Below are 27,864 nucleotides of genomic sequence, written 5' to 3'. Positions count from 1 at the left end.
CGAGATGTAAACATTAAAAGCGCCCTCCACAGCTTGTTTGCTAGCTCAGTGGTGCTACGTGAGCTAGCAGTATCCGTATCCGTACACAGTGATGCAGTTGGCAGCTGTAGTTTGGTTGAAAGAAAATAGTTCCTACATGAATCTGCTCACAACGAGGTCTATTGATTATCTTGAATAGCCGGGTTATAGTTTCTGGAAAGAGACATTGCTGTTGAGTTTTTCAAATGTATTTTTTTTTTGGCGCATTGAGCACCACAAGCTGAGTGCCATCTAGTTCCATTATATTGGAGAGAAGGCAGACATCTCTACGGCTGATATCTCCAACACTCTGCAACTCACACCAAAACAATTTATGAACAGCAGTACAGGTAAGAATATAAAATATGTATTTTTGATTTTGGGGCGAACTGTCCCTTTTTGCATTTGAATCACTTAGTATTAGGTCTATGTAACATAGGCATGCAACACAGCCTAATTTACGTAGTGTGTTACCTTAGACACCTAGTATTTCACCGGAAAATGACACAGACCATGCTCACTGGAAAATAGAACCATTGTCTTATCTGAGTATATGAGCAATTTCAAGAGCCATCTAACAGCAACATGTCTTTTCATGGCTGCATCTTTACAGTTTCATTCTGCATTGCTTAGTGATTCTGAGCTAATTTACTGTGGGCCTATAGGGAATACTCCCCCTTCAAGATGAGATGTCTTGATTGGTCTCCGAGGGGCACGTTTAATTTTAATAGACCCTTTTCATGGCAGACTGTAATTAATACCATCATCCAGGATGCATTCATTTAGGTGAGCCAGGTCCAGGGTCCTTGTTTTGTGCATGCTGGCATATGTGCTTATCTTTCTCTGCTGTGAAAAATGTGTCATTGTGCAGACAAGGAAAATAATTGAGCCCGCCAGATTTTCAATACAAACCACTGTCTTGGCTGCTGGTTGCTTGCTGAGATAGTAGCCGTTTCCTTGACACACACCAGGTTACACACAGTTCTGTCCGACATGCTGACTGTGGGGGAATACCTAACAGGCTGGTTTATTTACACATAGCATTACTGAATTCATTATGAGACAGAGAAGCTGAAACCATGCTAACACCTGAAACTGAATGTACTGTGCAGGGTTCAGTTTGAAGAGAATCTGATGCACTTTTGACCTGGTGTGCAGGGTTTTTCTTCCTGATGTCAGCGCTCTGTGTACTGTAACACCAGACAGACAGAGGTGTGCATGTACTCATGGACGAGAGGCTTGTGCTTGTGATGGCACGAGATGTAAACATTAATGGCGTCGTCCTCGACTGAGCTGAGCTGTAGGTGAGCTCGCAGTTGATGCATGCTTCCTTCTGTGCAGTGATACGGTAGGCAGGTGTGGTTTGGTTAGAAGGAAAAGGTTCCTATATAGAACTGTTCACAACAAGGGGCCTGGATTATCTTGAGTAACTGGGTCTTGCCATCTAGTTCTGTTATATTGTAAAGGAGGAAGACATCTCTGTATCTCCAACACTCGGCAACTCACACCAAAAAAAGAGGAAAAATATGTGCCTTGATTTTTTAGTGAACTGTCACTTTAACATTAGAGGAGGTAGAGGTAAAACCCTTTTTATGTTTTAAAGTACAAGTAAAATGTATTTATGGGATATCCAGAAAAGTCCACTTGTAGCATGACTTCCTCCTGTTCCTTCATCAAAGTGCCATGTGGTCATTACTATGAGAACTGCACATCATTACTGTTTGGATCATGAGGGCACCATTATCTAATCAAGAAGAGAATGAGAAATTTATATGTAAATCAGCCAATTTGCACCTGACAGGAAGAGGTTACAGGATAACTGGTCAACAGGTTTTTGAAGATTACCTTTGATAGGAAATCACCAGTCCCTGTTTGGGTGAACAGCCCCTTAGAGATAATTACGCATGATGCCTCAAAAGTGCTTTTTATTTTAAATGTCTAAAAGATTAAATGGAATTAACAAATATACCGAGTACAAGAGGCCACAGCTGTTCCTACAGGTTTATGGACTTAAAGGGTCAATTGGTATTTTTTAACCTGTACGCTATTTTCCCATGTATTTGTGTCCAAGTGACTGATGGGAATAAAGATTTTCAAAATTGGTCCAGTATTGAGTGTGAGCGCTGCAGTCAGCAGCAGCTAAACTGGCTGCAAATTAATCCCTGTGGGCAACTGAGCACTGTCAGTTTATGTCCATTAAAAGTGCTTGGTTTAACCACTTACAGGCTCATATTGTTATTAAGTGTCTGACAACATTATGGCAATGATCCCAACAGAGATAGACTACAGAGACAGAAACAGAAATAGCCATTGCTGAACCCACCAGACTCCTTCTGAATAAACAGCAGTTAAGCGTGTATAAAGCCATTATATTTTCATACCTAAATGAGCAAATTAAGGGTTTATTTAAACCAAACCAGAGCTGATGATTGTTGGAACAGAGGAGAGAATAAACAAAATGGTTATTGTGTTTTATTTTGTTTCTTTAGACTTCTAATGAAGTGTGTTTTATGATGATAAAATTACCATTTATTTAAATTAAGTCTGGTGGGTTTGGTGATAGCGAATTGGGGGCTGCGTCTGGTTAAACAAAAAGGTCTATCTCTGTAGGGATCCTTTCCATAATGTTGTAAGACACTCATAATAACAATCTGAGCCTGTCAGTGGCAAAAACAAACACTTTTAATGGACATAAATTTACAATGCTCAGTTGCCTTAAGAGATTGAATTGCAGCTTGTTTCGCCACTGCTGGTTTCAGTGCTCTCTCTCTCAATACCAGACCAATTTTAAAATTACTGTCACTTAGACACTTCAGTAAAAATGCTTTTCAGAAACACCCCACAGATACAAAGGAATTGATTCAATGTCTGGCCCATCTTATCTTCCACAGGAGTCCCTTTAGGACTTGTGGTTTGAGGATGTGCAGTTGCTGCAATGAGTCCAGTCCCACCATCCAGACATTCTGTACATTGTAGTCAGTTCCTCACATTAACAGTATTCACTCAGTGGATCAGCAGCAGTCTGAGCCAATCACAGCAGAGATTACTTCAATCCTCTCTCCACGTCTGTTTCTCTTTAATCAACTTATCCTCTTAAACTTGTGGATCTAGTATGTTGTGAGTGTAACTCTGGGGGTGATAGAACTGAACATAATCCCTAAGATATATTAGTTTCAGAGGTGTTGATTTAAATCTGAGTAGAGTGGTTGGTGTTGCACTGGACTGCACAGCAACACAACACCTAATGATGCAATGCATTAATAAAATGCAGATGATAGTCTTTCAGCTGACAAATGATGTTTAGACACTGTTTAAGGTACATGCTGTGACCAGAGACACTGAGGATCCAGGGTAGGTCATTTATTAGTAAGTTATATTCAAAAGATTTACTTATTACTGCCATTCATTTATTCATTTACATCTGAGATCAATACTTTTTTATCTACTAATTTGTGGCCACTTAAAGGGATACTTAGGTATTTTTGAATCTGGACCCTATTTTGCCATGTTTTTGTGTCTAATAGAAAGAACAATTTTTGAAATTGGTCTGGTATTGAGCGAGACCGTTTCAGCTGCAGCAGTGAAACAGACTACTGTGTAATCCCTGCTGGCAATTGTGCACCGTCTATACGTCCAATAAAAGTGCTTGTTTTTGCCACTGACAGGCTCAGATTGTTTTTATAAATGTTTGACAACATTATGTAAAGAACCAAACAGAGAAATGAAATGTTCTTCCTTACCTTTCACTGATCCAGTCTGTTTGTTAGTGTGTGTGTGTGTGTGTGTGTGTGTGTGTGTGTAACAAGTCTCATTCAAAGAGAAGTCTCTTGTGGATTTTTTTACATTGTCAAAATGAGCTAAATATTTCACATTCAGCCATGACACTGAAAATCTTTCCGTACTACAACACAGTACACTTTTGCTGATACCCTTCTCTCCAATAGTCACTATTGTTTCCACTGTTGTGTTTCTTGCAACTATAGTCACCTCTCTCGAAATTTTGATGCAAGAGACCAGCGAAAGGTAAAGAAAGATGTTTCATTTGTCTGTCGGGATCCTGTCTACAATGCTGTCAGACCTTTATAATAACAATCTGAGCCTGTCAGTGGTAAAAACAAGCACTTTTACTGGACATAAATTGACAGTGCATAATATCCGTGGGGATTACATTGTAGCCTGTTTTGCTGTTGCCACGGTCTCTCTCAATACTCGACCAGTTTCAATAACTGTTGTTGCAATTTATCACCTAGACACAAAAACATAGGAATATAAGGGCCAGGTTGAAAAATACAGAAGATTTCCTTTAATAAAGAATAGACAGAACATAAAACTGAAAGCTGTGCAAAAGATTCATCTTTGCATCTGTAAAATGACTTAAATGCAACATAATTAGTGCCTGCATGTGTTTCTGTGTCTCCAGGTCATAATGGCCAAGGTGAAGCAGGTGGGCTTGCTGGCAGCAGGCTGTCAGCCCTGGAATAAAGATGTGTGTGCTGCCAGTGGAGACCGCTTCGCCTATTGTGCTACTTTGGCTATATACATCTACCAGGTGAGCTACTTGTATGTATTTGTGTGTGCATATGATGGTGGTGAATGTTTAAAAATCAGATGGCTTTAGTGTGTGCTAGTAGTTACCTGGAGGAGAAGCTCTCACACACAATTACTTTAGTGTTATTAACTGTGTTCAACTCACCACTTCAACTTAACTTTCATCTGTTGTCACTGGAAGTGCTAGTTGCTAGTTCCCTTTTCTTTAATTCCTTGTTCTTCTCCCTGTCTCCTTGTTGCAGCTGGACCAGCAGTACAATGAATTCAAGTTGAGGTCCATCATGTCCGAGCACAAGAAGACCATAACAGCCATCAGCTGGTGTCCTGACAACCCTGACCTGTTTGCGTCAGCCTCTGCTGATAACCTGCTCATTGTGTGGAATGTAGCAGAACAAAAGGCCGTAGCACGACTGGACAACACTAAAGGTTGATGGATGATCTACACCAGGTTTTATTGGCGCACTGGAGTGTTTAAGGTTAGAGTGCTGCAATGTCCGCCCCTCCGTAAAGTATCACAGCGTTTCTTCTTCTTTCCCAGGTGTCCCTGCGTCAGTAAGTTGGTGCTGGAACTTTGCCGATGGAGTGGCGTTTGTTTCCCAACGTGGTCCGTTGTATATCTGGGTGTATGGAGGTCTTGACCCTGGGGTCACAGTGCATAAAGAAGCCCACTCCTTCCTGTCTGATATCTGTCTCTTCAGATGGCACCCCACCAAGAAGGGCAAACTGGTGTTTGGACACACAGACGGAAGTTTGTCTGTCTTTCAACCAGGTACAGACGTTTTCCTCAATTCATTTAACATTTGATAGAGGCCTTATCCACACGTACAAGGGTATATCTGAAAATATAAAATAAAATGTATATTTGGCCTGAGACATCAGAGTGTGCGCTGCTGTCTCCTTTGTGAGGCATCACAAATGAGGGGACATTTTGTGCAAAGGCGGACTTTGCTAACAAGATGTTTTACATGTTTACACATTAATGTGCAGTTACTCTTCCACTGTTCTGACGAACAGAGGCATCAGAATGCACTATGGAGGTCAGTGCTCCAATGTAACCTTATGGTGATAGCTTTTTTTCAGGCCAACATCTTTTTCTTTAGGGTCACGGTTATATTGCCATCTTGGTTTGCCATGTTCTTGACAGTGCTCCAATTGTGTTTTTGCAATTTAATTCTGTTTACAGAAATAGCTGTGTGCATGGGACTTGGCCACAAACACATTCTTACACATGCATTTGCGTCTTTGACTTACATTCATTGCCTGGAGGCCTTTACTCTGAGACTAAATATAACACACTGTATACTGTGCAGTGTGATAGTTGAAATAATGTTTTAATTTACAACATATCCAACTGCTGATAACTGTCACAGTTTCTCTGCCAGGCATTCATTTACAATGCAATAAAAACAATCATGTATTAATGTAAACTTCCCATCCTGGTAGTCAGCCTTTCTAAAAATTCTTAGCATTAGGGTTGGGTTCACATTTGAACCGACACTGGAATGACACCTTGGATTCAGTACGGTACCTTTTTTGGCACCTTATTTTTTCTGTAATAACAAAAATAAAATTTCTTAACAAGCTGCACGGGTGACGTAGTCTCGTTCTCTCTCTTTATTGCCTCCTCTGCGCTGGTCAACAAACGATTCTGCTCCTCTGCTCTTTAGTAATTACACGTCAAGCTCTGCCTCTGTAAATAGACTGCACTTGTATAGCGCTTTTCTTGTCTTCTGACCACTCAAAGCGCTTTTACTTTACACGTCACATTCACCCATTCACACACACATTCACACACTGGTGGCCAAGGCTACCATACAAAGTGCCACCTGTTACTCAGTAACCATTCACTCTCACTCACACACCGATGGAACAGCCAGTGGGAGCAATTTGGGATTCAGTATCTTGCCTAAGTATACGCACTGTCTGTCCGCTTCTTGCGTGCATGTCTGCTTGTGTCTCTCGCTCTCTGTTTAGACTCAACTGACAAATACCTGGAGAAAGTACATCATTTAAAAAAAAACAATCACAAGCAGCAGTGATACTGGGCCATTTCTAAAATACAATAGCAAAGAAAACAGAACAGATGTTGAAACTACTGGTGATAGTTTTGTCTCACTGGGAAGCCAACGGAGGTCCGTTGACAGCCACAGTACTTCATGATCAGCTTCTTGGCTTCCGAGCTTCCCAGCTTTGGGGCACTTGGGGCGGGAACTGCCCATTGGTCCGACATCCCATTGTTCCGACCATAATAAACCCATTGTTCCGAAGTCTGATCCGAAATCATCATGATGCCCTGTGGTTAAGGTCTGGTTAGGTTTAGGCACAAAAACCACTTGCTTAGGGTCAGGAAAAGATCATGGTGTGGGTTAAAATGAAAAAGAAAGTGACAAATACATAAGCTGTGAGCCTGCTCCACCTCAAGCATTTCCCAGCTGACCCAGAGCCGGTTGCGGCACACCATCAAGATAGAAATACACCCGCTGGGAGCCGTTCAGTACCGCGGACCGTCGGACTAATGGGATGACGAACCAATGGGCTGTCGGACCAATGACATGGACCCCTTGGGGCTACGGCACTTTCACCTCCTGTGTAAACCCACCATTCAGTTGTACACTCAGGCACTGAAATTTAGCACCAATTGATTTAATGTAAATCAGTAGTTGACGTAATTTGGTCGGTACCCTTAAAAGTAATGAATTCCGTACCTAACCCTATTGAGCATATATCCTAATTAAGGTCTGTGAAGTCTTGAGACAGTTAGCGATTTCCATTTCCATATGGACCACTATAGTCTACTGTTGTTGTGATGGCATAAAACCTCACTCTAAATGTCAATATCATTAGAAGAGATGCTGCTGTGAACCTCTTCTCCAATGCACTGTGAAATAAATCTCATCATTGAACCTGTGATCATATGTTCTTCTGTAATGCCTAACCTTACTCTTCTGTTCAGGTTCCTCAGGCAGAGACATGTGTCTGTAAGCACACACGTCTTCATTAATCCATCTGTCCTGTCTTCTTTAGGGAGTAAAGGTCAAAAGCATGTGTTGCGTCCAGAGTCACTAGAAGGGACGGATGAAGAGGACCCAGTCAGTGCCCTGGAATGGGACCTTTTGTCAACTGACTATTTACTAGGTTGGACAAAATACATCACCAGGATTTTGTTAGCTGAAGTGATTTTAATTTAAAAGACTTACAACAAGACACATACCTGTAGAACAGAAAAATAAAGAAGGTTTTTTGTGTTTGCTGAGTAACTACAAGTTAGTACCATAGATATCATGCTTGTAATCAAAATACTTAATCTGGTCTATTCATGTAACCCCCCACAAAAATCTCTGTGACTATATTTGCCGTCTCAAATGTTAAACTGATAAACACATTCTCTCTATCACAGTGTCTAACCTCCATAATGGCATCAGGCTGGTGGACAGCGAGGCCTTGGCGTGCATCACATCCTTCTGCTTCCCCTCAGCTGCTGCATCAGTTCAGTGTTTGGCCTGGGTCCCCTCTGCACCTGGCATGTTTATCACCGGAGGTAAGGACCGTGTCATTCTGTGTGGGAGGTGTAGGATCCAACATGCCAACCAACTGGTATGGGCCAGTTGTTGCCACAGGGCCATCTGTCTATGCATACTGAATATGTCTGACTATGGCTGCGTTCACATTACAAGCAAATGTGGCCCAAATCTTTTAGTTTTTTGCTCTCATGTGACACAGAAATCTGAATTTTTAGGCTCAGACCTGGGCCACTTTCGTATGTGAAGCCCTCTACATTGTGCCCCCCCCCACTCCTGACTCCTTTCCTGGTCACATCCACACCTCTATCCTTCGTTAAATACCACCAATTGCTGCAAATAGAGTCAGTAGACCAAAAGCCCATCTGTACAACAACCTGTTATCTTGAAAACAACCGCCCATTGCTCCAAAGGGCATTTCTCTAAAAATATGCTAGACCCTCTCCCAAACTGAAGCACATTGCTAATTAGTGTGCACCACTGTTTTATTCGTTTTTCCCAAATGCCTGTTTTGCAAATGATTATGTTATTGTTTCAATGCGCATGTGCGTGACGTTATTGGTTGTGTGTGAGGCGTTTCAGGGCAGAGATATGTTCACACTGATGTCAGATATGGGTCACTTCAAACACTTCTAGGCCAGGGGTGTCAAATATATGGCCTAGGGGCTGAACCAGCCTGCCAAGGGTCCTATTCAGCCCAGTGGATGACTTTCCACACCTAATATTGATGCACTTGTGAGGGCTTAGAGATGTCAGGTTTCAGGAGCAAGTTAAACAGTGAGTAGCCTACTTAATGTGAGATGCAGCTCTCTGAAAAAAACAATAAATACATATTGTGGTGATATTTTAAGATATCAACCTTTGTGCAAAATATTGTAAATCAGCAGCTTCAGTACAAAAGATTCTCTGTCAGACTTTCATCTTAAAACAACACTGGTGGAACCATATTGCTAAGGCACTGCCTAAACTTTGGATGTATAAATCAATAAATGTTTTCAGAATGTACCATATTAAAAGAAAGGGAAACGTTTAGAAGTGTTTTTATTTACAGGTTATAATGAAGTGGTTTTACTGGTCCGTGCATTTGAGATCACATTAGGCTGTGTGTGGCCCATGAGCTGAAATTAGTTTGACATCCCTGGTCCAGGCAGACAGATTTTAACTGGGGGAATAATTGGAACTGAGCATTAAGCCTGATTTCGTCAACAACCTTTCTTGTTAATTTTTGCAAGACTACAATGAGACGATGACATCATCAGTTAATCTGTAGCTATACAAACATGCAATAGTGTTGATGAAAAATGACGAGGCCGCACTGCGGTTAAAAAAAACTACTGAAATCCCTCTGTTTTTTTGTTGACAAAAAAAGAGGAGATGAAATATTACAGTCAGAACTCGGATTAATTTACTTCAGTTAAAGTTAACAATGATACTAACAGGCCTTGGGAGAAAGAAACAAGGAGACAGACTAGACCAGACTAACTGAAACATTCGATATAATGTCATCATCAAAAATACTAAAACAGTACTAATTAGTTTTCATTGACAAAAACTATAATAAAATAGTTATGGCTGTGTTTGAGATAAAACTAAAATGCACAGACTACACCTTGACCAAAAAATACTAAAAAAATACTAAACTAAATATGATAAAATCTACATAAATCTACATGTAAAGACTACATAAAACAGTAGCTGACAAAATGAACAATCTTTGCATATTAAAGTGGAAGCAGATGCCCATGCATTATGAGAGGACAAGTTTACAGACCAAGCAAAAACATCCAACACATTTGCATTTTGGAAGAGACCTTTGACATGTTTTGACTAATTTGTTTTCCTCTGTCTGTCAGACTCGCAGGTCGGAGTGTTGAGGGTGTGGAATGTGTCTCGCTCAACTCCTTTGGACAGCTTCAAACTGAAAAAGACTGGATTTCATGCTTTGCATGTCCTCAACTCCCCTCTCGCCAAGAAAGGTGACATTCAGAACAAACCATTTTGAACTTATAAATGTGGTATCAACTCAATAATATATATGTATATATATATATACATATATATATACCACAGCTGTTACAAGTTGCAGGGGTTATATTTTTAGGTTGGTATCAAAACCTTGTGCCAAATTTACATTCTTAAGAGTTTTATACAGAAAACACATCTTCACTATTGTGGTTCTTGAGGACAGTTGTGTGTGTGTTAACCACCAAAGCACAACAGATGAGAATGAAAATCTCATAATATGTATTAAAATCTATGCTGTCTGGGTATAAAGCAGCTGTTCAAACACTGAGCAGTAGATGTTTCCTCTTGTGAGGCTTCATTTGATGAGATAAACAGCTCTTTGGCGCTGAAATCTGGTTCAGTCTGACTGTTAAGAAATGGGAGCATTGTCTTGTTTAAGATTTCTAGAATACCACAACAGGTATTTTCTTCTTTAACCGACCTCCTCCACTTTCTCTACAGCTCAGAGTTCTTGTTCTCCCAGTAAGAGTCAGCACACCAGTTCCACCAGTGAGGCTGTTCCTCCCCCAACCCTGTCACAGAACCGGTCCTTCTCTCTGCCCCCTGGCCATGCTGTGTGCTGTTTCATGGATGGAGGGGTGGGACTCTATGACATGGGGGCCAAGAAGTGGGACTTCCTACGAGACTTGGTATTCTATAACATCCTTTGTAAAGTAAACAAATGCTTACACATGACTGAATGAACAAACCAGTAAAACAACATGCCTTGTACTGTGTTGTTTGACTTGTGAATCATTTGGTCTTTCTCTCTGTTTTCGTGTTGTTTTCAGGGTCATGTAGAGACTATCTTCGACTGTAAGTTTAAGCCAGATGATCCCAACCTGCTGGCCACAGCTAGTTTTGATGGAACCATCAAAATCTGGGACACAAATACACTGACAGCTGTTTACACCTCCCCTGGCAATGAAGGAGTGGTCTACTCCCTGTCCTGGGCTCCAGGTAGATCAACTCCACACATATATACCCTTTCCCACTAAAATTAGCGCACATATGCAGGTTTTTGAAATGCAGGAAATAGGTGAAAGACTCCTTTCCCATTGCCAGTAGCTCTGCAGTAGATAGGTACACCTTTGTGTTTTTTTTGTCTTAACTGGTGTTTCAGGTTTGATGTCACATATGCACCAGTAAACAGGGTTAGTAAACAGTAGAAAGCAGCATGAAGGCCAGTGGAAATGTTACGATGGTTACTTCTTTTTTAACAAAAATCTATGTGTGAAACCTCAGGCAGGAAAAACTGACTTGAAAAATCACTTGCAATCCAAACATACATGAACACACCCTAAAAACATTCCAGGCCAACAAGTGCATACAAAGAGGTCAGGTATATGGAACAAACAAGTTCAACTCCTGTGTCAACAGCAATATCTCAGTAGAGTGTGTCGTCTGTTGCCCATGTGAAAGTTTGTGACCTTTCTGTCTGTTTGTGTTTTGAAGGAGACCTGAACTGCATTGCAGGCGCAACGTCTCGTAATGGAGCGTTCATCTGGGACGTCAGGAAAGGGAAGATCATCACTCGCTTTAATGAGGTTACTTTAACTTTCAGTGCAAAACTATGAATCTGTGTATCATTAATCAGAGTATGTGCAGGTCCTTGAAAAATCTTTACATGCCTTAAGTTCAGTTTTATAAATATGAGGCCTTAAAAGTGAATTTGTGAGGTCTTAACTGACACAAATATCTAATTTCATTGATCCACCTTTTAATATGTTTTTGTCAAAATAAGTGAAGCTCTTTTGGATGAATTCTACATTTCTCATGTTAATAATCGGACTCACCTGTTGGCAAAATGTAGATGAACCTAAATCACTTTAATAGTCCTATTCCTACTTAAAACCAACTTCTACACAGGACAATTTATTTTATACTTACATTTATACTTACGTGCAATGCTTGAATAAGAAGATGGTTTGTCAAAATTAGCCTTAAAACTTGTTAAAAATTGTATTTAAAAGGCTTTAAAAAAGCATTAAATTCAAGTGTCTGATACCTGTAGCCACCTCACCAATGTGTCCCTTATCTTAGTCAACTGCCAACTACCCTTAAGTGAAACATGTGACTCCAGCTTATTAAAAATGATGTATGGCATGATGGTGTCTGCAGTGACGGCCTCTTTGTCTCCCTCCAGCATGGTAAGAACGGCATATTCTGTATATCATGGAGCCATAAGGACTCCAAGAGGATTGCTACCTGCAGTGGAGATGGATTCTGGTAAGTCCTCATCCACCCTGATACCTCTGTTCTGACAGCAGTTTGCTCTACTGTGAAAATATTTGCCCTTCATAATATGTCTTACATGTTTTATATTGTTTTGACAACAGTATCATCCGGACCATCGATGGGAAAATCCTCCATAAGTACAAGCATCCTGCTGCTGTGTTTGGTTGTGACTGGAGCCAGAACAACAAGTAGGACCTCGATCCATCTGCCATTGTTCTCAGTGGGGGAGGCAATATGCATTAGAGTCACGTCACGCTGCAGTTGGCTGTGATTCAGACCTATTAGGCCTAATCACTGCTTTACTTCTTTCACTTATTTAAACAGTTTAAATATGACTGGACCTGAAAGACAGTATTTGAAAACACCTTATAGCCTACAGCAGAGCAAAAAGCAGTTAAATTTGACAGTACAAAATCACTGTCAGTCAGTCAGTCAGTTGTTTCAACCATTTCAAGCGTGATGTTCTAGCACATTAATATTGTCACATAGAAAGGTGTTGTGCCATCTGCTGTTTTATTCCTCATACATCCTCTTCTCTCTCTTTTTGTAGGGACATGATAGCAACAGGCTGTGAGGATAAAAATGTCCGTGTGTACTACCTGGCCACCAGCTCTGATCAGCCTCTGAAGGTCTTCACAGGGCACTTAGCTAAAGTATTCCATGTTCGCTGGTCTCCACTGAGAGAGGGAATACTGTGTTCTGGATCAGATGATGGGTGAGTGCAGACACAGAGAGGGAGGGGTAATGACGATGCTTCAAAATGTTTTTCTTTGATGAGATGAACCTTTAATGGGACAGTTCACTCCAAAACTAAATACACATATTTCCTCTTACCTGCAGTGCTGTTTATCAGTCTAGACTGTTTTGGTGTGAGATGCTGAGGGTCTCTTTCTTGTGAGCAGTTTCACCAACCGTATCACTGCGCAGAAGGACGTTTGCATCTACTCACGGACGAAAGGCTTGTGCTTGTGACAGCATGTAAACATTAATGGCATCCTCCTCTGAGCTGTAACATTAGCTAGCTCAGTGGTGCTAGGTGAGCTAGCAGTAGATGTACACTTTCTCTGCGTGGTGATACAATTTGCAGGTGTAGTTCAGTAGAGAAAAAATAGGTCCTATATGAAGCTGCTCATAACAAGGTCTGTGGATTATCTTGAGTAACCAGGTCATGATTTCTGTAATATGTATTTTTAAGGTGCTTCAAGGACCACAGTTCAAGTGCCATCTAGTTCCATTACATTAAATAGTGAGAGGGAATATAGGTGTTTTTATTTTGAGGTTAACTGTTCCTTTAAGTAATCATTTGACATTGAATATAAAAGAAACCCCTGTGTGTCTGTGTGTGCAGTACTGTTCGGATATGGGACTACACACAGGACGCGTGTATCAATGTGCTGAGTGGTCATACAGCTCCTGTCAGAGGCTTGATGTGGAACACAGAGGTTCCTTACCTCCTCATTTCAGGTAATGTCACTGAAAGTACTGTTTGATTTGTTGTGGTCGTCTTGGATTTGCGGAGACAGAAGTGACCATGTTCTAATGATAGAGTGGAGATAACCCTAACGATAGCTGCTAGCATGCTTAGCATGGTGTATTTACAGCTGTGGTTAACTGTGATAATATTAATGCTATTTTCGCTAGTGAAAAACAGCCTTAAAACCATTAAAATAAAATGTACTCACTGGAAAAACGGAACATCTGACTTTTTAGAGGCGACCATGCTCTTAATTATGCATAACTTTAAGCCTTAATAACATTTAAATAGGTGGGATAAATACAAATTCACCCCTTGCACAGTTGCCATGAATGTTGAAATAAGCTATAAACACCATAACTGTTTTTGTACCAGGCTGTAAACATGTTTATTTCTGCTGTAAAGTTCTGCACTTTAACATGGGGGTCTATGGGGATTGACTCGCTCTTGGAGCCAGCCTCAGTCGGCCATTTGAGTAAACACTGTTTTCATCACTTCTGTGTTGGCTTCATTTTTCAGCCCCAAAGGCTTCTGCTGGATTTCAACATATTGTTCTGCTCAGCATGTAAAACCTCTTACTGTCTAATCATAACCAGCATACTTTTATGGCAATAAATAATTATATATTGAGATTCTTTAGTGACATGACAGTTGTCACAATTTTAAGTTATACAGCAGAGGGACAGTGACCTCCATGTTTATGAGGACATGCTGATAGTATGTTTGAGGGTTTATTTTTGGAGTACCAACTGGTAAGCAAGTAGCTTTGCTGTCAAGAAACTTAGTAAGATTTTTGTCACAATGATCCAGGTTTAAAATACTCTGTTGTAACCTCTATAAAATATCATGTACGATTGACAGAGAAACAAGCAGTTGATGAAATGATTTAAAAGCTGCACTATTATGACCCCTACTTGCACCATTAGTAATGTTTAAGTTTCTGACAGTAAATGATGGCTCTTTACTATCCTCTGGTGGCCGTGACAGGAAACTACAACATTAGCAAATGTGTCCTCTGCAAACCTCTGTTTTTGGCAAATTATACATTGGAATTTCACTCACAAATTTCAGATTTACCACTTGTTACTTACAGCTCATATTGTGCTGCTGAGATAACCTGCAACTTCATATCTTAACAATATTTTCTATATTGTTTTACCCGGTTTTAACACATCAGTCCACACATGTACTGAGAACAAAATAACTCAAGTGACATGGTGCTCAAACTAGCAGCAAAAGATGAAGTTACTGGCCTCACATTCAGAGTTTCATTATGTGTTTACCTCCTGTAAAAACTGAGAAATGGATGGTGAGACAAGGCACAATGAGAGGATGTCTTGATGTCTGTAAAATGTTGGTCATTGTGATGCTTCAGTCAGCAGACATTTCTTCTGTTGCACCAGCAATAAATAGCTTACATGGCTAATGTTACCGATAACAAAGGTAATTTACCTTTCCAACAAATGAAATATAATCTCTGCATTAGATGTTGAAAAATTTTCATTGTTCATTTGAAGCTCATTCTATGATTTTAAACCGTGCCTGTTTAAAATCTCTGCAGCCATTTAGCTGACAGATGAGCGATTGCTGCAAGTAGTAGGCTAAATTGTAAAATATTGTATTATTTTGTAGGTTCTTGGGACTATACAATCAGAGTGTGGGACACAAGAGATGGCACATGTCTGGATACAGTCTATGACCACGGAGCTGATGTCTACGGTAAGACTGAACCATAGGTGGAAAAATCTGTTAGACTATTAATACTGCAGATACATAATGTGTGTGTCAAGTACATATTGGATTTAGGATCACAGAATTTTAAAGCTAAGCTCTCTACCACCACCGCACTGCCCCACCATTTCTATCATGACATTAATAAACTGTGTCTGTAGGTTTAACATGTCACCAGAATCGTCCGTTCACCATGGCGAGCTGTAGCAGAGACAGCACGGTGAGGCTGTGGTCTCTCACGCCGCTCATCTCTCCACTGCTGCTGAACATCCTCACCAACCAGCCTTGGGAAAAGATAATAGGAAACACAGGTAGGAACAGACTCGTGCTCTGCTCTGTTTCATGGTGTTCTGTTCTAAAACCTCCTGTAACCATGCTGGTTGTGTGTGTCTGCAGACACAGCTATGGTTCCTGGCTCACCGCCACTGCTCTGTGGTAAAGTGTCTCGAGACATCAAGCAGGAGTTGGATAAACTGAGCTGTGACATCAGGGCCAAGAAGCTCCGCTGGTTCTCTGAGTGCTTTTCGGTAGTTATACGCTAAATGCTTATTTATTATTGGTGATGATATGTGATGATGTGGCACCTAAATCAGTGTGCAGCCCAGTCACCAGAAGAAATGTTGGCATTCAACATTACTGCAAGTCATGAATACGCTACATGTTTATGTTTCATACATGTCATACCAACATTTCCAGTGACATAGTATATGAGTTGACTTTATCAATGGGAGGTAAAGGGGATGGTTGATGGTGTCACACCTATGTGAGATGGGTGACAAGCTGCAAACCACTGTTAGAGACCAAGAAAAAACAAAACAGTTTTCTTTAGGGAGTCATCACTGTGTTTTCAGTGGATTTTTAGCCCCAAGATCTGGGTGTTTTTTAGCAACCTGTTGCTGATTTTCCTGCCAGGATAGTGCTGCGAAAAGCATTTGAGACAATACTGGGTTTCCAACAGTGTTTGAATCGCCTCGATTTGGTAATGCCGCTCAGCCACCCGTCAGCAGTCGCCTGGCCGTTCACACCAGAGGCACATTTCTCCGCACTGATCAGCAAGTGATTCTTCTCTCTGCGGTTTATATCACATGTAGAGCTCTCTGTCTGCTTGTGTGTGTGTGTGTGTTTGGCTCTGCTCTTCTCTTTGCCTCTCTGTTTAGACACGACTGACAAATAAGTGGAAGGATGGGGCTCATATTCTATCATTCATCATTGTCAGATTATTTATAGAATATTTAATATACACTTTATATCGTTTCCAATACACTTTCAGTGTGTTTTATTGCTAGATTCACTCACAGCTCACGGCTTGCGGAAAACATAGACCAGACGCTGAAATTACCACTACATATTGCGAGCCTGCCTGGGCGCTCAGCACCGCGCTGCATGCAGTGTGAATTGCCCAGTCGGTTAACATGGACACAGAGAGCAAGCAAACAGCGCTCTATTGAAAATCTGCACACTTTGTGGTGTCTCTGCGTGCAGTGTGAACCCAAATATAAAGGAGACGCCTGCTAAGCTGCATACCACTTCAGAACATTGATTGAAACCAACAAACAATGAAACCACATGTTTTCTGCCACATGTTTCCACCTGGACTTTTGCCACCAAACCAGGTATTTAAAGCCAAAACATTATCTTTTTCCAACCATAACCAAGTGGTTTTTGTGGCTAAACATAAACACACATGAACTACAGCGTTCTTGAAATGTAAAGCTTCAACATATCCGCTACATCATAACATACAAATATTACATATCTGTAGTTTGCAGAAACGTAAAATGCTAACATTTATTCTGGTGATTTGGTTACATATTCTGTGCCCAAGTGATATTGCATATATTCAAGACTATTTGGGGCATTGAAGTGTAGACCATGTAGTTTCCATAGCTCCTGCTCTGGTTTTGTCTCCCTCCTCTGGCCTTTATGTGCTATTTCAGGCTTGTATTTAAAAATCACTTTGCAGATATATGTCATGGATCAACAATATTCACAAAAGCTTGTAAAAGGTTACATGTATTTGATGTAACAGTGAAGAGCAGCTGTCTTTATGTTTTCATGTGAGGAGCTTTCATAGCTAAGAACAAACTATCTTCATATAGACTGTGCCCATAAACATTGAGAGGTGATGTCACACACTGCTCAGGTCCTCGGTTTTAACCAGGAGTGTAGCTGTGTTGATTCTGCATGAGGCTCATTTCACTGTTTGACTTTGATATACAGTTGGAAGGTGAGTCAACAAGAGGCTCTCTCCTGCACATCCTTTATTCAGTGTTTACTCAAGAAAATCAAACAGAGATTAGAAAAAGACCTTAATATAGCTTCTCTTTACTGAAACAACATGGAACGAGAGGCCCACCTTTTATTTTTGTTGAGATTAAAAGTAATTTAAAATGCCTTTAACAGGCTGCAGAATGTAGAGTCAACCTAACAGGTTCAACTTGTGCCTCACAGAACACAGCAGCAGACATATTTTGAACTGAACATATTTTTGCATGCTGCATGTGTGTCTCTGTGTTTCTGAACATATATGTGTGTGTACTGTATCCAGCCTCCAGGAGGCAGCAGTAACCTGTGGGACTTGGTATCAGTCATTAACGGCCAGGATGACTCGCTGCTACCAGCCAGCTACAGCAAGGGAGTGATGCACATGAAGCACCTGCTCAAGTTTAAAACGGTGAGTATCTGTAATTCTCCGAGTCACTGTTTGAATAGGAAGGTCACCATGTGTGCAGGAACCCAGAGAGGCCTGGATGAGGGCTTCAGTTAAGGAGATGTAAATAAATACAGTAATTTCTGCTGCTAAATATGGAAATAGGCACTCTGTAAACAATAAGTTAATAACAAGCTCCTTGCTGTACAAACAGCTGCAACAACACACACATAAAAAGATCTAGACACATCAAAATGCCTGAGCACAATGATCATGTGTCTGTAAATATGATGGAAAGGATCCCAACAGAGGTCGACCTCATTGCAAGGTGTGAGATCATTTTTTGTTAACTAGAAACAGCCCTGAAATCACTTTTTTTCTAAACACACACGGTTATTTTAGTGTGGATAGAGGCAGAATATTTTCACACCTAACTGGGTGAATTAAGGATTTATATAAACCAAACGAGAGTTGGTGATTGTTGGAACAGTGGCGAGACGAACCAATGCAGCTCTTTGAGTTTTATTTTCTTTCTGTTGGCTTTGAATGAAGTGTGTTTTACAATGATTAAATTGCTGTTTATTTAAATGGAGTCTGGTGGGTTTGATGATAGTGATTTTGGGGCTGCAGGGATCCTTTCCATAATATTGTCAGTCACTAATAATCTGAGTCTGTCAGTGGCAAAAACAAGTGCTTTTAGTGGATGTACATTAACGGTGCTCAGTTTTACTAGAATAAATATCCTGACTTCTCACAGGTGATCTTTATTTACAATCATTCAAACCTGCTTGTTTTGTACTACCTACCCAACAACTGCAGATAAACTAGCTAATCCTTATCTTATTATTTCATTTACAGACCATGAGTCATAATTATTTCCCCACTATTTTAAGATTTCCTCTGTGTAATTTCACCAAAGTCCATTTAATATGTTATTTTCTCTCAGTCTGAGGCCCAGGAGCTCACCATTGTCAAGATGTCTAAATTTGGAGGCGGTATTGGAGCTCCCAGTAAAGAGGAGAGGCTGAAAGAAGCAGCAGACATCCATCTGAGACTGGGACAGATTCAGCGATACTGTGAATTAATGGTGGAGCTGGGACAGGTATGGAGGTTTTAGTATTCAACATGTTTTTTTAATCATTGGCTGGCTCCACCTTAGTCCTTTTTTATCCTTTTATACCATGTCAAATGCAAAGTTTATTACACTAAAATCAAAGGACCTAAACCAAGCAAAGTTTTCTAGGTGTTATCAAAACACAATGTCACTGATATCTATAAACCCAGTGAAAACAGTATAATGCTTTGCTTGTCAGGGTGAAAGCCCAAAAGCTACTGTCTGTTCATAGCTTGAAGTATATTTGGTCACAGCTACTGTAATGACTCTGTTTCTGTTGTCAGAAAAAGACAGAAATGAAAAGAAAGACAGTGGGTATATTGCCAATGTAACTTAAACCAATGGAAAGTGAGCATTATTATCTCTCTTACAGTGGGAGAAAGCATTATCTGTGGCACCAGGAGTCTCCATGAAGTACTGGAAGAAACTCATGCAGAGGTAAACCATCTTTAAAGTTTGTTTTCTCAGCGAAGAACTGCTAGGATAATTGTTAAAAATGTTCGCTCCCGAAAATAAGGTGCTGTCTCAGCGTGTCACAGATGTGATTGAACCCAAATGCAGCACTCAGAGGCAGACAGTTGGTAATGACCTTTATTTAAACACAGATTTACCAGAAACTTGAGGTGACGGGAGATATTCATTCTTCAGGGCTCCGAGCTCACACACAGTCTTTAGGTACAGGGGCCAGGGAGTGGACTGGGCAGAGCAGTTCAGTTGGGTAGCCGGCAGAGTTAATAAAGAGGGGCGTACGGATGGTGTAGTTTGAGGAGGGGAGGGATTCGGAACTAGGGGAGCAGTCCAGCGAAGCAGCAGAGCTGACGAGAGAGTCAGAAATTCGTGGTCAGGGACAGAAGGCTGGTGAGTTTGCCGGCAAACAGACAACGTAGACAGGTCAGGAACAAACAGGGTCGGTACTGGGGAATCAAGCCATGGATGAGTGCTGGAATGTATTGCATGGAGTTGAAGAACAATCTGGCACTGAGGGAAAGGCAGCAGCTGCTTATATGCAGGGAGAGCTGATGAGCACAGGTGAGTGGAGTTGTCTTGATGAGGGGGGCGTGGCTGTATCAGTGTGTGAAAAATAGTAATGCATATGAACAGAAATTGACAAAATATAAGCGCATTTCAAAATGTAGCCCTGTCTGTGTGTTCTGGCCTCATGTCCACATGCAAACTGCATTTTAGATCACTGAAAATGGATCATTGGTAAAACTACAGGTTGAAGATTTTTAGCTCCTTTGTGAGGCTTCACAGATGAGCAACATCTTGTGCAATGGTGGACGTGACCAAAATAGTGCCTGTTGTAACCTTGTTAACATGACTTTTTACACGTTTACATATACATGTCGGTTACTCTTTCACTATATTAAGAAGCAGAGGCGTCAGATTGTGCTAAGGAGGTCACTGCTTCAGTTAGCTTTCTGCTTCATGTCAGGCTTCAGTTTCACCAGCATCTCCTCCTTCTTCTTCTTCTTTGCATGGCTTTAGGGTTAGGGTATATCACTGCTTGATGGTTTGACATGCTTTTGACAGTGCTTCAATTGTATTTTCCATTTATTTTGATATGACATAGATTTTTTATAACAGTACATGTGTGGACAGATATTCTTTTATAAATGACGGACGGAAAAACACAACTTTCAGAAATACTTGGACAATACATCCATGGGTATGGACTGGGTCTGAGGCTGTAATGTGGAATAATCAGGGAAAGCATTTTTTAATTACAATGAATAATTAACAACACTAATGATGGCTCTGTTCCATTTGGTGTTCAGTAAGCAGAGCCAGTCAGCCAGCATGTACAACACCAGGGCCCTGAAACTGGCACACTTAACTAGACTGCAGCTATGATTAATGTTATCATTTACACCTGTTCTTTTCCTGCTATAACATGTAAACATGTCTGATTTGATAAAATGTCTATTGCGTTCACCCCCTGCATGCTTCATGAATTTAGTAGAGCTTATGTTTGTTTTCACCACATTTTTTTTTCAGTCATAATTCTGAATCTAAATCTAAATCTCCTGTTTGTGCACATTAACATGTTCCCCCAGGACTCTGTTTGCTCTGAAGAAATAACACAGATCTTGTGTGGCAAGGACAACTCAGAATATGCTTTGTAGCACGAAAGGGAAAAGAGGGTGATAACAAAAACGGCTGCTGATTATGCAGCAAATTAGGAAATGTGTCAGCCTTGTGAGTCTGGCGACCTGTCCAGGATGTACCCTGACGACCCTGAAAAGGTTAAGTGGTTACGGATAATGAATAGATGAAAGAATACATCAGTAAATGTCAAAAAAAGACAACACAGAACATGTGTGCTGCAAATGATTTAGAGCTGAATTTTTTTAGCTTGATTTTAAGGGTGCTAATTGATTTTCTCCTCTTAATTTTACCAATTTTGATATATGTTACAGGAGAGCTGACCAGCTGATGGCCGAGGATAATGATGATGCCATCCCATACTGCGTCGCCACAGGAGACATAAAGAAACTTGTGACTTTCTTCACTGGCAGAGGACAACTGCTAGAAGCCTTAATAATAGCACAGGTACAGAGAGGGGGATAAAGACACTGGTAATGAGACGACAGGAAACAGTATCTTTCCTTAGAGCTGCATGAATGGTAGATGTTGAATAAATGCTTACAGATGGGTGCATTAAGAAAAGGGGTGGATAAATAAATAATGGGAGACAAAGACAGAGAGGTAAGGAAGTACTAATGAATTGGATGGTTGTGACAATAAGACATAACAATATTCTTTATTTTTAGGGAGCGTGTGAGGGGAACATTCGTGCACCTCAAACCTCTCCAGTTAACCACACGACTAATGATGTGGATAACAGACAACAATACCAGAGGTAAAACAAACACCAATGATAACATGCTGTTATTGATTTTAGTGATCCAAGTCTAATTTCCTCAGTCATATGCTCAGTACTTCCCAAACAGGAAGTGCTGTCTGCTGGGAATGTGAACTGGAAGTAAACTTATCTATGCCGTCCTCAAAGCCAGACTCCATTGACAAAAACACTAATTTTACCTTGCTGAACACGGGAGCTGCTGATCTACTGCTGCCTCGATCATTAGGTTTGTGTTTGTTATTGTGTGACTTTGGTGTTTTAAAGGGCCAGTGTGTAATATTTGGCATGGTTTATTGTCAATCTGAATCTGAATCTGAATATTCTACCCATTAATATGTTTATACAAGTGTATAATCGCTATAAAATAAAATTCGTTTGGTTTTCGTAGCCTTATAATTATGCTTTTATATAATATATATATATAGCAAGGGCCTTGCTTTAGAGAGGTCACCATCTTGCGCCGCCATGTATGTAAGGCAGCCCGAGCGGACAATCCAGCCAGCCAGAGAATGCGTTTCGCGTGTATAAATAAACCAACGAAGACAGCGGAAGGAAGGAAGAAGGAGGAGGAAACAGCAGAGAGTGTTAGTAGTTCGTCGATAGAGAGTAGTGAAAAGTTTTTTTAGTTATAAAGTTTGCGAATGGACCACACTTACCACGCAACAGGAGAGAATGAACCCGAACCGTCATCTGCGAGGAAAAGAAGACGCAACTTCACTCCTTGTGATGCACTCTCTGCGGCGCTTTTCCTCCTGATGATATATCTCCCCAACAATGGCAGCAGTAGCACCAAATCCCATTCTGTGCATTCAGCCTGTCTTCTCACCCGCTCAGCATCAAACACATGGAGTTCCTCATCTGTATGCTCCGGCTCAAACAGGTATGGCTCTGGGTCTGTGTCCGCTACAAGAAACTCTTCAAAATCGTGTTCAAAGTCGTCCATTGCAGCTACTATAGTCCGGAGATATTGCTAGGCTAAATAAACAGCTGAGCACCGTTTACCAGCTACGCTGTCAGTCAGTGTGTGGGCTGGAGATTGGCGGAGCAGAGAGGGGAGGGGGGTCCCCACTTGGTATTGTAAACAAGTATGTGTGTAAAGTTATGAAGTGTGTCTGTTACGCTAGAAGAGTCAGAGTTTGGGACGGCGTGGAGTGTTACCGGAGTTTCTGGAGCGCTCAAATAAACGGGCCTTTTTCCCAAACGCTCCTCTGGTCTCCTGCTCGTGAGGGATTCATTACAATATCGTAACATGGTTTAGATTTCTAAATAAACATTCACCTCGTCGCTAGATAGACCTGCTCCTGAAAAGCTCGCGCGCAAGGCTTTTTGTCCCTACGAGCCCACCATCATTTACCCGACGGGAGGGGTGAGCGAGTGAGCCCTGCAATCTAGAATTTGGCCACTGATGTCACTGTTTTCAACCCATTTTACACACTGGCCCTTTAAAAGGTTAGTTTGGATTCACCAAACTCACACAATGGCACTAAAGAACTACAGATAGAGGCAGTGATAGCCCAACAGCTCCAGTGTTCAGCAAGGTAAAATTACTGTTTTTATCAATGGAGTCTGGCTGAAGAGACAAGTTGATAAGAGATAAGTTCCACTTTCTGTTCAGTTTCCCATCAGAAGACTGTCTGTTTGGGAAGTGCTGATCATATGACGAGATAAACGAGACTTAGTTTATACCGCACAAGTTGTGTTTATCCTGGACCCAAAGCCAAAAGACTCCATTTAAATAAACAGTATTTAAGTATGTATAGAGCAGCATATTTTCAACTGTAACTGGGTGAATTAAGGGTAAATACTAAAGTTACCCTTTAATCCCAGAACATTTGTCAGATGATAATCTGCTGGCTTTATTTGCCCTTTTCTGTCCAGTCTCCTCCATAAGGTTTGTGAGGAACTTGCTGAGTGGTACTTCCAGGACGGATGTTCTGTCCTGGCAGCATGCTGCCACCTAGCTGTGGACAACATCAAGGTACCCACCAGAGTCATATCATTATGAGTAACATACAGTATGTTTGCATTTGTTCATTTGTTTATATGGGCATTTTCTGAGAATGTCATGCAGTTTCATATGTCTCTCCTTTATTATAACTGATCAATGATGAGAATAAGAAATCTTATTTAAATTGGCTAAAATGTGTGTGTATGTGTTTGTTTTTAGTTAGCCATGTCGAGCCAAATCCGAGGTAATGAGCTGGAGTTGGCTGCATGTGTGGGTATCGTCCTCGGAGAGGCAGCCAGTGAGAGCACTGCATACTGTCTTGAACTCTTGGCCAGGAAGTACATGACAACACCCACATGGTATTTCACCATTCACACACGTCCAGTGACAGTGTAACCTCTGTTATTCTTCTGTAAACCTTAGAAGTAATCCAAACTATCACTGGCCCAGTTTTGGCTTTTTGGTTTGGTGTTCAATAATGAAATTTGAACAAAATGGTTTATGTTTCACTTCCCATCATGACACATGTCCCTGATTGTGAAGGTTATGCACTGAAACCCTAGTTCTCACCTCTCACCTCTGTGAAGCAGGGCACTGAGTTTTGAAGACAGTACATAGACGACCAGTAGCGAATACTGCCAAACTGTTTTTACTTTATAAATCAGCCAAAAGTCCCCTTTGCATTTATCAATATTAGTGACTGTAGACAGGCAGGGAGCTATAGTTACACACACACCTAGATTGGCTGCTAGTAAGGTATAGTTCATGCAAAGCAGAACGTTTATCTCTACCGTTTTTACCTTTAGGGAACTCTCAGCTGACCTTCTGCGAATGATCCCTGACAACCACATTTTACTGGCTAAGCTGTGTGCATTTTACCCAGGAAGTGCCGATGAGATCAACCAGTTTCATGGAAGGGTGAGTAAGCAATTACTAAAGCTGACTTAGGAAGAAACCTAGGAAAAAAATGGCAGAATTTGAAAACACACCATCCTCCTGCAGCTCTCATCTCTCTGTCCTAAGCCCCTCCCACCACACGGACACAGGCGTAAAAGGAATATTATCAGACTCTCTTTTTGATAAGTCCAGCTTCCTTTATTTGGTTGCTTTGCAGTATAGGATTCCCTGCCATTGAATCAGGCTTTCACTGACGTGATGTGCATCTGCATTTGAAAAACAGCCAACAGGAACACCCTCTCTCTGAAATGACCTGTGATTTGCCAAAGTCTCCCATCACTGACTAGTTTCCCCTCAGTCCACTTGATTTACAATATGCTCAAACATTATTATAGGTTTTTTGCTCAGAGAGGCCAGAAATAAAACTGCCTACCCCAGCTTTAAGTTAAATCTAAGACATGTTTTTGGATGAAGCCAAATCAAGGCTCCATATCTGATGCTGATGATCTCATGAACATTTATGATGATTATAGTGACTACGATTATGTGTTGTTTGTCATTCAAGTGCGGTCTCCCTTCATTAGAGGAATGTAAGGCCTTGGCAGAAGCAGCCATGTCTGAAGGAGATTTGTTTTTAGCAGTTAAGTTCCACCTGCTGAGCTCTGAACCTGAGAACGCCCTGTCTATCGGGCTAGAGCACGTCAAAGGTATTGACAACTCAGTTTTATCGTGTTTCATTGTTTTTCCAGTTCTGTTATCCCATTTCATTCTGTAAAACTGTATTTTAGATATTTTTAAATCAACATTAAACTGCATTCATAACTAAAATAAGCTATTCCATGGTTGTCCCACAGTTTAGTGTAGTTATAAGTGTAATTTATAAATGACCAGTTCCCAAACCAACTTTTGTGAAGACCCTTAAAATCTGCACTTTCCAGTTGATTTGGTGTAAAACACAGTGAATGTATGCCTTTATGGAGCACTAATTACCGGTAATCAGAAACCCTTATTAATTTTCCTCCCCACCAGAACAGCTGACTGGATCTGATTGGACGGTGGATAGTGTTCAGCCAATCCTGGACCTGATGAGTTACATCAGAACGGACTGCATCATCACGACCAAGCAGACTGAGTAAGACATTTTTTTAACTTCAACATTAGTATTAATAGTTATTATTTGAATTATTTTCCATTATGTGTTACTTCGTATACATTGTCAGACTGATCACTAATCAGGTGTGCGTGTGTGTGTGTGTGCAGAGGCCGCAGTGAGCTGTTGATCCTGTGCGGTTATATTGGAGGTCTGCTGGCCATCAGAAGACAGTACTCCAGCATTGTACCTGCACTCTACGAATACACCAGGTAGACACCAACTCTGTGTGTGTGTGTGCACAGGTGTTAAAAACTCTTTATTTAATCTTTGAAAAACAAAACTTTGGTGGTGTTCTGCATGTGTCAAAAAGGTGTGGAGCTGCTTAAAAATATTTCCAACGCATAAGTTTCCTATCTGATTCATCAACTGTGATTATTTACCTGAGGTGTACCCAGTTTTCACCCTGACAACTTTTAACGTCATGAAGTGACATCTGTACTCTCAGTATTAAACCTTTATTTTACTTCTTGTTATCCTCTACGATTGGCTGTAGCTCTGTTTGGTGTAACACTCTGACAGTTCCCTCCTTATTTCTGTTCAATCATTCATTTTCTGTAACTGCTTATCCTGTTAGCGGTTGCTAGGGGGGCTGGAGCCTATCCCAGCTGACATTGGGACAGATCACTAGACTATCACAAGGCAGACACATAGAGACAGACAACTATTCACCCTCACTTTCACACTTACGAGCAATTTTGAGTCACCAGTTAACCTGCATGTCTTTGGACTGTGGGAGGAAGCTGGAGTACCCAGCGAAAAGCCACGCTGACATGGGGAGAATATGCAAACTCCCCACTCCATGGTTCAAACCTTCACCCCAAGTTCAAACCTGGAACTCTCTCCCTGTGACGTGATAATGCTAACCACTGCACCACTGTGCCGCCATGATCATTACTAAATTTTGTGAAATAAGTCACGAGTCTTCATGAACATGTTTAACAAAGTTTAAGGATTTAACTAAAGTAAAGCAGGTGGGGTGCTTTGAAAAATAAAGGAGTAAACAGCAATAATGTGTTTTGCAGTGATGATCTGATGCCTGGTGTCGAGCTGCATATTCTGTATTTCATAAATAATTGCAATAATCAGGCTGAAATTGGATTAACAATTTGTCTGTCAGTCTGACTGCCATGTTCTTCATTCTGTTTCCCAGTCAGTTGTTGAAGCGGCGGGAGGTGTGTGTTCCTCTGAAGATTGAGCAGCTGTCTGTGGAGCTGGATGCCTGGCGGGCGTGCACACAAAGTAACAGCAAGTAGGTTACACGTACACACACACACACACAAAGACAATGGTATTGAATTTAATTGAATGTTATTAATAACACTATGAAGTACCAAATTGTGAAGGCGTACAAATTAACACCAATTAGATCAAGTGTTATCAGAGGCTTTAAGGGAGGATGGTGAAGGATGGGAACACTGAGGAGGCTGTCAGTCATGACTCAGTATTATAATCATGCCTCGTCTCAGCTGCCCAGTGGAGCTAAAAGCTAAGGCTACGATGAATCCCGTTACCAAGGCAACACAAGAGAGGAGGGACTTGAGATACATGAAGAGCAGCTGAATCACCTCTGGGGAGAGAGATGTGTTGTCCTGAGTGATGACAAAGACGGTTAGGTTGCTGCTGACTGACAGATCTGGTGACTGAAGATAAACATGTTTCTGAGGTGTCAGGGACTCCTCAACACAGGGACACAGTATCGAGCCTC

At 41.0% G+C, this 27,864-nt stretch overlaps 1 protein-coding gene across 1 annotated transcript in view; it reads left to right on the top strand.

Annotated features, from left to right (window-relative positions):
• The window catches only part of wdr17 (WD repeat domain 17), a 32,678-nt gene that overhangs the window by 1,398 nt on the left and 3,416 nt on the right, over nucleotides 1–27,864 (top strand). Inside the window, exons 2-29 of the mRNA XM_033623821.2 lie at nucleotides 4,439–4,567; nucleotides 4,809–4,992; nucleotides 5,105–5,335; nucleotides 7,591–7,701; nucleotides 7,964–8,104; nucleotides 9,938–10,060; nucleotides 10,551–10,738; nucleotides 10,880–11,048; nucleotides 11,544–11,635; nucleotides 12,235–12,317; nucleotides 12,428–12,514; nucleotides 12,877–13,041; nucleotides 13,675–13,790; nucleotides 15,433–15,519; nucleotides 15,693–15,842; nucleotides 15,928–16,058; nucleotides 18,080–18,205; nucleotides 19,128–19,283; nucleotides 19,669–19,733; nucleotides 21,716–21,848; nucleotides 22,070–22,158; nucleotides 24,040–24,139; nucleotides 24,329–24,468; nucleotides 24,916–25,027; nucleotides 25,572–25,713; nucleotides 26,036–26,138; nucleotides 26,267–26,368; nucleotides 27,310–27,408. Coding sequence (XP_033479712.2) covers nucleotides 4,445–4,567; nucleotides 4,809–4,992; nucleotides 5,105–5,335; nucleotides 7,591–7,701; nucleotides 7,964–8,104; nucleotides 9,938–10,060; nucleotides 10,551–10,738; nucleotides 10,880–11,048; nucleotides 11,544–11,635; nucleotides 12,235–12,317; nucleotides 12,428–12,514; nucleotides 12,877–13,041; nucleotides 13,675–13,790; nucleotides 15,433–15,519; nucleotides 15,693–15,842; nucleotides 15,928–16,058; nucleotides 18,080–18,205; nucleotides 19,128–19,283; nucleotides 19,669–19,733; nucleotides 21,716–21,848; nucleotides 22,070–22,158; nucleotides 24,040–24,139; nucleotides 24,329–24,468; nucleotides 24,916–25,027; nucleotides 25,572–25,713; nucleotides 26,036–26,138; nucleotides 26,267–26,368; nucleotides 27,310–27,408 — 3,548 coding nt within the window. The 5' untranslated portion in view covers nucleotides 4,439–4,444. The remainder of the gene's footprint in view (nucleotides 1–4,438; nucleotides 4,568–4,808; nucleotides 4,993–5,104; nucleotides 5,336–7,590; nucleotides 7,702–7,963; nucleotides 8,105–9,937; nucleotides 10,061–10,550; nucleotides 10,739–10,879; nucleotides 11,049–11,543; nucleotides 11,636–12,234; nucleotides 12,318–12,427; nucleotides 12,515–12,876; nucleotides 13,042–13,674; nucleotides 13,791–15,432; nucleotides 15,520–15,692; nucleotides 15,843–15,927; nucleotides 16,059–18,079; nucleotides 18,206–19,127; nucleotides 19,284–19,668; nucleotides 19,734–21,715; nucleotides 21,849–22,069; nucleotides 22,159–24,039; nucleotides 24,140–24,328; nucleotides 24,469–24,915; nucleotides 25,028–25,571; nucleotides 25,714–26,035; nucleotides 26,139–26,266; nucleotides 26,369–27,309; nucleotides 27,409–27,864) is intronic.

This window comes from Epinephelus lanceolatus, chromosome 3, assembly GCF_041903045.1.
Source record: "Epinephelus lanceolatus isolate andai-2023 chromosome 3, ASM4190304v1, whole genome shotgun sequence".
NCBI classification, from domain to species: Eukaryota; Metazoa; Chordata; class Actinopteri; order Perciformes; family Serranidae; genus Epinephelus; species Epinephelus lanceolatus.
This window is presented reverse-complemented; position numbering and strand designations above follow the sequence as displayed.